Here is a 9,891-nt window from a genome sequence, read left to right on the forward strand (position 1 = left end):
CCATTTTGTTTTCAGTCACCAGTCTTCAGCCAGGACTCAGCTTCAGGTACCAACTTACCTCTGGATCAGCTCATCTACAACTAAACTGAAGCTGTGAAACAAAGGACTGAGACCCACCCAGAGATTGGGTGCACACCAGAGGAACTATACAAGCCTGCAACTCCACAATTCTTCTAGAAACCTGATGTATATGGACTTTTAATCATTTGTATGTATCTGATTGCTTTAATCCTTTAACATTTCTCTTACAGTTTATTTCTTTCTTTTTACAATAAACCTTTAGTTTTAGATACTAAAGGATTGGCTGGCAGCGTGGGATTTTAGGTAAGATCCAAACTTATATTGAACTGGTACTGTGGCTGATCCTTTGGGGTCAGAGGGAACCTTTTTAGTAAAGAGCATAGAGTTTAAATAACTGGTCTCTTTACTGGACCTAGTGCTGATTTGGGAGCCAGAAGCTGAAATGCAGTAAAGGGGGCTGTGTGCATTTGTATACTGGCTTCTGTGGGGATTCAGAAGTGCAGTTTGTGGCTGGTTGGGAAGTCTGGCTTCAGTGCAACCTTCCAGTGCTGGCAGAATCTGCTCTCCATTTGCAGCCTGCCCTGACCTTGGCATTATCAGGTAGCTACCTGGGCATGGGACAGGTCACAATACTCTTTCCCTGAAAGCCCCCATTAGCCAAATTTAGCATGAAAGTGTCTTTCCCCTAACTTGTTTGCACTGAACCCTAATTATCCTGAGACGACCTCGCACAATAACACACATGCTCATGCCCATGAGGCTCTATTACTGTAATCCCATTTTAGCAGGATTTGCAACAAGGTTTCTCTGACATTTTCAGAAGGGGTACAGCAGTGGTCCCCAACATTTTTGGCTCAAGTGCCACAAATATCATTTTTACAACCCTGAAGGGCCACCAGTCTATCAACTCATAAAAATGTTTTGAAGTATACACCATTAAGGACTACAAATCACTACATATTTAAAGTAAACATTTTAATGCTACTGTGCTCATATTTACATTCACTATTTTACACCTACAAATTACTCACAGTATGTCACACACTCACAGACAAAGCACTAGTGTAGATGAGTGACTGTCACTACACACTAAAGCACATGGCCTGGCAGCGAGCTAAGTCATGGTGGGTTACCTGCTAAGTGCAGGCCAAACCGGAAGGCACTGATTTTTAGAGTCTTGCACCGCCTCAAGAATGGTGGGTCCTGGCTGCTCCATCAGCAGCTTCCTTTCCCACCAGTGCAGCCAGATGGAAGGAGTTCAGCAAAGAGGCTGCCTCCTAGCTGATCTCCCGTCCTCCTGGCTGCAGCAGGGAAACCGCATGCATCCAGTAGCCCTGTGTGCTTCACCTGGGTCCCTAGGCAGTGGGTCCCTTCTGCAGCCAGGGGGACGGGAGATCAGTGCTCCCCTCCCAGGGACCCCAGTGCCTATGGACCCAGGCATAGCACTTTGCCACGTTCCCTGCTATAGCCAGGGGAATGGGAGCACTGATCTCCCGTCCCCTTGGCTGCAGCAAGCATAGAGCCTGCACCAGTCTTCTAGCCCTGTGGCAATGCGGTCCGCCAGGGCTCTTAGGTGGTGGCTCTCTTCTGCAGCCAGCAGGAGGAGAGTTGCAGGCCACTTTTGGCCCCCAGGCCACAGGTTGGGAACCACTGGGGTACAGGATACAATAGGATGTTTGCTCAGTAGCTGGAGCATTCACAGTCAATTCTGTGCCTCAGCAGCAGTCTAGAAAGTGGCAGGTTGATTGAAAGTTGGCCCTATACCTAGGGTTGCCAACAGTCCCTTATTAATTACAAGGGACATCCCTTATTTTTTCTTCTCTGTAAAGCAAGAGTGGGAGTTGCTGCAGCAAGAAATACCCCTCGTGAATGTAGGTGAGTATTGCTTAATATTATCAATAATAATAATGATGATGATAATATCTGGAGAAAGAGGTAAGGCAGGGGTGCTAAGAAAATAGTCCCTTATTTTTGAAATTTGATGTTGGCAACCCTAGACTGTGCCAGGAACTTTGTGACAATTCACTAGTTAAAGTGGCTCTGTTCACTTACTTAAATCACACTTCTGTCTGAAAACTGCTATTGTCACAAGTAACACCTCAGAGTCTATAATAGAAAAAGATTAGGGCAAACAAGTGACTTCTCTATTTTTCAGTACGCCAGCACTTTGCCTTTTGTCAGTTTCACTTTTCTTTTGTATAGGGGTCTTTCAAATGATAATAAAGGAAAGAAACATTTTTTAAAATAGGAAAATATGATCGTAAAACCACAAAAATTGGCAGAGGGAGTCCCAAGTGGGTACAGCACTTGAGACTGTTTTTAAGCTGATAAAGTCCTGTGGAGTGTCCTTTTGGTAGCATCACAGTGCTTTGAGTATGTGAAGCACTATGGGTACGTCTTCACTGACGGTGACAAATTCGCCGCCGTCAGATTGATCTATCCAGATCGATTGAACGGTCAGTGAAGACCCGCTCAATCGCTCTGGAAGTTGATTTGTTAAAACCACCCCCTCAAGTGGCGCAGCGTAATGAAGACGCAGCACACAATGGAAGTTAACAAGTCAATGGGAGTTACACAAGCTACTCTGTGTAGCTTGTGTAACTCCTGTCGACTGCTGCCGAATTTTAAGGTAAGTGTAGACCGGGCCTAAGAGTGCTAATCGGCAGCCTTTATATATAAGGGTGTGTGTGCGTGCGCATGTGCATATACAAACATTATCCTTTTCCTTCTCCCATACAGTAATCTGTTTGTTTCTTGTTTCTTTAATTTAGAGACTTTTAAAATAATATTGGTATAATCACCTGTTGTATTATTGTGCGGGGCCATGAGAAACTTGGTACATTGTTTTATTTGAGACTTGGAGTGGATCTGGAAGTCCCATGTTTCTCTTCCAAAAGCTACTTCATCCCAAATCATTGTCTTCTATTTTCATTTGTATCTATTTGTTAAGCACCAAAGTGCTGTACAAAACACAGAAAAATGTCCCAAAGAGAATGAACTGCCTGCTGAACATACTGTCTTCTCCAGTAATCTTTAATCATACTTTGAAATGGTTTCCTTTTCAGATACATTTTGTGAGATGCTCCGGCCTTACTGATGATCAGACAGTTGGAAAAAAAAGATGTAATAGGTCATTTACACAGAATATAAAAAACTACATGATATTCGGTTTATTGTTTTTCTCTTTGTATCCTAGAGTATCCAAAATATAGCAAGTTTACAGATGCATGTCTTTTACAGACTACACAGGACTGCCATAGTGTTAGAGCTGAGGGTGGCCCTGGGTCTCTCCATCATTCGGTTTAATTATTCTTCCCTCTTTTCCCTTCTACCTTCCAGTCTTGCTGAGGGAGGATTAAAAGAACAAACAAGTTGAACAGGCTGGTCCTGCCTTATGCCTCTTTCTGTCTTCACTAGAAACACACCTTCTTGCAGTTCCTCCATTCATTCAGGCTATTTAAACTGGCCTGCTGGGCAATTTAAGAATATAAGAGCAGGGGCTGGAATGCAAGATTACTGGATTCTATTCCCTGCTCTTCCATGAGTTTGTCATCAGGTCACTTAGGCCAAAATTTTCAAACACTAGTGCCTAAATTTAGGCACCTACATTTTTATTTACACAGCTATCTATGTGGCTTGATTTCCAGAGGTGCTGAGCAGTTGGAGTTATGGATGCACCTGGCCAGCAGGATTGGAGTTATGCCTATTCTCTCTGATGACTCAGCTGCTAAAGTCTTACGTCCTCCTATATATTATAACTGAAATAATAGGGAATGGGTTATTGATCAGTCTACCTGTCCAGAGCAATTGCCTTCATAAAAAATTACTTAAATTCAACCTGGGCAGTTAATGAGTGAGGCCCCAGGTAGTAATTTGAAAGGGGACAGTCAAGGACCCCTCATTGCAGGCTTCCTTGAGACTGTGCCGTTAAATCATGGGCTAAAGATGATGGGAATCAGTCTTGGTTGTGCTGTGGCAAAAAAGGAGAAGCAGTTTCTAATCCCTTATTAGGCCCATAGTAATGAAACACTTCAATTCTGAGTGAGGTTGTAGTTAGCACAAAAAAGAATAAAAGGAGTGTTCTTAAAGACACTCAAATAACTAAACTGTCATGACCTCATTTGTGACAGACAGGTTTTCAACAATTGCCACTTATTACCAACAGACGGCAACGCAGATTAGAGAATAAAACTGTGGTTTATTTATTATTTAACCTAGCCCACAGGGGTTAGGGTGACCAGATAGCAAGTGTAAAAAATCAGGACAGGACATGGGGGTAATAGGCATCTATATAAGAAAAAGCCCTGAATATCGGGATTGTCCCTATAAAATTGGAACATCCGGTCACCTTAATAGAGGTGCATTATGTAAAAATCAAACAGTGATGGTGGGAAAAATCCATTCAGCAGCACTGAAATTAACATGTTCTAGAACTTTAAATGGCATAATATTGCCAGTGATATGCAAGGTCTGTTAGAAACTGTCACTCACACCACTGCCACCTAGATCCATAACATGTAAAATGTGCTGTCTGGTTCATCTGTTCCACAGAAGGATTTCTTTCAGTGGTCTCTGCATAACACATTAATAGCAACCATATATATATATACTATTGGTTTTAAAAATTAAAATGACGTCCTCAATTTCTTTGATGAATTACTGATTGCTTTATTGTGGAGAGCAAGTATTTCTGAAAGCCATGTGCTGCTGTTCTCTAGTAGTTCATTTTCTGGCTAATTTCTAAGTATATAAATGGTTGAGATCTCAGAGTAAGACTGTCACTAAGATAGGTTTAAGATTCTTGAGGTCAAGAAATCAAAATGTGAGAGCTGATACAGCCAGACTGTCATTAATGTGCTGATAAGAGAAACTCTCTAGTCAATAAAGGGAACAAAGAGTGAGAGAACAGGAAGAAATATTCTCTGGAACGTTTCTGTCCAATACTATTACAATAGTACAATAAATTACAATAAATAAAACAGACCTATCATAATATGATTAGATGTTAGTGAGGAAAAGGAAAATGCCTCTCCTCAGGCTGCCTCTATAATCCTGGCATGTTTGTCTTATCTCCCCAGCAATGTGTTGTTACCTGTTTTGAATCCTGCAGTTGCCACTGAGATTCTGAGACTGTGTGAAGATACAAATGTCTAAATATATTAAAGCTCCAGTAAAGCTACCCTCTTGGGTCTGGAAGCAGTTAGGTTTTGACAGTGAATCTCTGGGCGCCTTTTTCAGGATAACCATAAACCTAGTGAGTGTATGTACAGCTGGAACTTCATCATTCCATATCAGAACACAGCATCTTCCTCTTTCTCCTTTTTTCTTGTCTTCTTGTCTAGCTTGTACTTGAGGCGGCGGATGGGATCGGTGATGCTCCTCTTGGCCACATCATCAAAGTCCTCTGCCAAGAAAAAGCTCCTGTCAACTAGCTCAGCAGCCTCCTGCCAGTTCCTGAAACAGGCAGTGCCCAAATACCTGATCTCCTCCACAGCATTCCCAACAATCACCTCCCCGCTTGGCTTCAGCACCACCACTACAGGTGTGTTGGACACAGCAAACCTTGACTCCAGCTCCCTAAAAACCAACAAGGGAAGAAATCTTAAATCACAAAGCCCAAAGCTCCACAGGCAAGGCACTGAAAAGAGTATACCACTCACTACAACCCTCTTCTGCTGGGAAAAATGATGTGGGTACCCATGCTGCTGCTGCCCCTCCTGCTGCTGCACTGTGGGGTGAGTTTACAATTCTCCATTTAGGTGTTTAATTGTATGATGCATACCTTCTCTGGGAAGGAAAACTCTCCTAACTCCTCAGTGGCATCATGGGAGCATTCTATGAACTTGAAGATAAGATAGAAATCCTGCTTTTTTGTCCTACTTCTCATAAGGACTCTGTGTACAGACTTGGCAGGTCACATCCCCTCTCTGTGCCAACAAAATGGGGATAATAGCATTGACTCGCCTCACAGAGAGATGTAAGAATTAACTAGTTAAAATTAGTAAGCAGCATTGAAGCTGTAAGATGCTCAGATTTATTGTCAAGTGTGCAGGAAGCATCTCTGTAGTCACTACTATTTAAATTGCTGTTTATTCTGACCCTAACGTAATTACAATATTTGGCGCCGGTTTCCCTTTTGCTTTAAGTGAGTATTTGGAACATGGTTGGCAGGTGTTTCCATAAGGTTTTCTAATGCCCCACAAGCAGCCTGGTGGAACAATCTCTCTGCTGGATCCTTTAACAGCAAGAAATAGACAGGACACTGTAAAAGAACACAAAACACACTGAGTATCCAGATTGCCAGAAACTCCAATTGTAACAGAGCTCTGAATGTCTGGAAATCATACAGTGCTAGATGAGCCTGGACATTTATGTTTATGGCTCTGATTCTTTAGGAATATATTTAAAAAGTGCTTAAAAACTATAATAACAAAACTCTTTGTACTTATCCAGTTCCCTGCACATACCCAGCTCACTTCACCTAGATAACAAAAAGAACGTTGCAAAATGAGAAAGTATTACCTCCATTTTGCAGAGCAACAAACAGGCAGGAGGGGTGAAAAGCTTGCTGAGGACCACACAGCAAGTCAGTGGCAGAGAGAACAGAATCAAGGTATTATGCTGCTAAGTCCTCTGGACAACACTGCCTCTCACACAGAATGGTTTATATTGGAGACAAACTGCGCGGGTGCTGATCCAGTTTTACATCTATTCCTGCTGTCTATACTGCTCCAAAGCTGTCTCCTCATTACTCCCACTTTGTATTCTTTTCTCGCTCTTACATCTGAAATCTGTCCCCACTCTTCTGCTTCAGCTGGCTTTTTCTTTATTCAACCCACCCTTAAAACTCACTCCTTTCAACAAAGACTGTCAATAATAACTCACCAGACTTTTAAAAAACACATGCTACCATGAGAGTGGAGCCTCAGCCTAAGGACAGAAGTGTCTAGTAGACTGATGTTGGTATTGGGAGTCAGGACTCCTAATTTCTAATTGTAGCTATGCTCCTGTGACTCACTGTGTGGCCTTGGACAAATCACTTCCCCTTGCTGAGGTTCAGTTTCCCCATCTATAAAAATGGGGATTATAATGGAGACCAATCTCCTCCTGCAGACAAAGAGTGCTAAATAAGTGCAAAGTACTACGTTATCATCTGTGTGTCAGTTGTGTCTGAACTGTTAGCTGTGTCTGATTAGATTAAATTATCTGTCTTGTTGGTTTATTAAGATCTTACCTTTTGAACTCATCCTGGAAGGGTAAGAACAGCCACCTTTTTGGCATGGTCTTCAGGAACTTTTCTTGCTTCTCCTCTGTCTCATCCTGAGACACATACACCAGGACCAGCTGGGAAGCCCTTTCTACATAAAACTCATCAGTGAGTCTCACAAAGAAATCTTTGAGGACAGGTGAAAACTCCTGGCATCGAGTGCATTCACCAGATCCAAAATACAGTAGCATCACTTTGTTATCCATTCTCTTGCTAAGTTCATGCTCAGTGTCCACTTCATCACGTTCCTTGTTGTTTGTAATCAGGATCCTCCCAGTAAAAAGGGAAACCATGGCTAGCTCAGCCTAGGATATCAGGCTGGTAAAAGATTAGTTAATGGGTAATTATAATTGATCAATTATAGACTCTTTTATAATGACGGCAGCATTCCATCCTTATGTCTGGGAGTTGAGTGTGAGGAAAGATTGCATAGCCTCTTCAGGGAGCCTCCATTCTGGTGTGTGTCCCCTCATGATGTTTACCTTTGGGTGTGTCAGTAAGCTCATTCCTTCTACACACTGTCCCCTTCACAATGCTGTAAGAAAATGAACCAGTCCTGCTGCTCAAGCAGATGCCTGGGTTTACAGTAAATCCAATAGTCTTCCTGCTGTGCTTCATCTCCCAGACTATTAATAGTATGTGACTCTGCAAAGACTTCTTTAATCTTCTTAAACTGTTGAACTGGCTCCTGTGGGGCCGTTCAGAGCTGCTATTAAACTATCACAGAAATGCACCAAGATCTGTCATTGGTACAATGTAACAATTTGCTGGTAGGAAAGCTGGAGTGGGGAGGAGAGGATAGTTATTGCTAAATGAAGCAGGAGAGGAATCTCTTACAACCTTTACTATGCCATTGGAGGTTATTCTTAAATGCAGATGACAACCTTGGGCATTGCTTTTGCACAAAACATGCTTTCATAGTGTGAGATATGTCTTATAAGGATGATGTGAATCTGATTTCTATCAACTGTGCTTTCATATAAACTCTCTTCAAGAGGACTGAAATGTTGCTCTCTTTAAAGAGAGAGGGGGGAGTTTCGGTCCACTAGGCTCATGATCTTTAAAGAGGAATTAAATAATTTTTAACATGAAAAACTGCTTTAAGATCTCAAATCCATAACATAATTAGCCTGATAAGTGTATACTGCATAGTATGTAATAGGTAAGCTTGAACTGTGTTCAATGCTATATGATAGGTTTATGCCAAAGATAAAATATTGGGAAATGATTTTATGATGTGACATAGGATGTAAGGCCAGTGACATATAGCTTAATAAGTTACCAAGAGAAGCAGAGTGATGACATCATGTTTTTTGTATTTTAGACTCTGTAGTCTAAGTAGCTTCATCCTACACCCTTGGTAGATTTGTCTCTCACTCTGGTGCAATTTCCAGACTGTTGCTTATGACAGTGTTAATATATTTGAATTATGGTGTATGTAAATATTTCCCTTGAGTTCTGTAACAATTCAGAGTCAATAATATATTATCAATGTTCATACAATCCCCATAAATAAAACACTAAATCCATCTGGGCACAAGAAACTGCAAGCATATTGTTTACCCTAATATTTAAATATATCTCACACTAACTGTGGGTGCAAAAATATGCTCAGAGACAATTGAGTCGTATTACTTTAATATGTAGGTAATACCAACTGCAAGAACATTGTATGAACATTATACCCCATTTTTTAACCAAAAAACAACAACAACAACAAAACAAAACAAACAAAAACAAAAACAAAACCCCTCTACAGATCAGATTTTGAACGCAATTATATCTGAGTTACTCAGAAGTCACTAACTTAAATGGAGTTACTGTGGATTTATGGCATTTTGATATCAGAATCTACGAGCTATGCACATTCATACCTTTGCTGTTTGAGACTGAAAGGGAGCCAGAGCTGCTCTGGGGGGACTCATCAGGAACAGGAACGCCTCAACTCAGACGAAGCTGCAGCCCACAAAGTGTTTACGCTTTTTTGTTCTGTGCTATGTGCTGGATTGTTATTTGTAAATGGTCCCGTTGTTCACGGCTTGTACACGCAGAACCGTTGATGCGGCAGAGCCCGATGGGCACCGAGGGACTCGTTTGTCTCTGCCTCAGCAGCGCAGGATGCACATAATGTAGCTTAGGGCCCCGCCAGGTGCCTAGGCCACACAGGGCCCTGCCGCGCGGGGCCAAAGGGAAGGGTCGCCGCTGTCTGAGTTCGGAGCAAGTCACATTTTTCCAGCAGAAAGTCCGGATGCCCCACAACATGGAAAACCAAAAACGCTCACGCTCCATAGCCCCGCCCGCTCCCCGTCACTGGCTCCCTATGCCCCTCCTCCCTCAGCCTCTCTATCCTCTCTCCGCTGGCTCTCTATGCTCTTCCCTTCGGCCTCTCTGGCCCCTTCCCCAGGCTCTCTATGCTCCTCCCTTCAGCCCCTCTGTCCCCTCCGCAGGCACTCTCTCCACCTCCAGCCCTTCTATCCCAGTTCCCGCTGGCTCTCTATGCTCCTCCCTCCAGCCCCTCTGTCCCTTTCCCCCGGCGCTCTATGCGCACTGCTTCTCCCCGTCTAGCCTCCGGCAGCACGCTCCTGCTCCACTCAGCGCTGCTC

The 9,891-nt window shown here is 42.8% G+C and overlaps 1 protein-coding gene across 1 annotated transcript; it reads right to left on the reverse strand.

Annotated features, from left to right (window-relative positions):
• Positions 1–2,359: 2,359 nt before the first annotated feature.
• Positions 2,360–7,991, reverse strand: NXNL1 (nucleoredoxin like 1). Its single transcript, XM_067560672.1, has 2 exons — positions 7,256–7,991; positions 2,360–5,598 (listed from the first exon to the last, which is right to left on the reverse strand). The coding sequence occupies exons 1-2, from the start codon at positions 7,579–7,581 to the stop codon at positions 5,313–5,315; spliced, it is 612 nt and encodes a 203-aa protein (XP_067416773.1). The 5' UTR covers positions 7,582–7,991; the 3' UTR covers positions 2,360–5,312.
• Between the last annotated feature and the right edge of the window lie 1,900 nt (positions 7,992–9,891).

The sequence above is a fragment of the Emydura macquarii genome, unplaced genomic scaffold, assembly GCF_026122565.2.
Source record: "Emydura macquarii macquarii isolate MOO-44397 ecotype Brisbane River unplaced genomic scaffold, CSIRO-AGI_Emac_v2 contig_2292, whole genome shotgun sequence".
NCBI lineage: Eukaryota > Metazoa > Chordata > Testudines > Chelidae > Emydura > Emydura macquarii.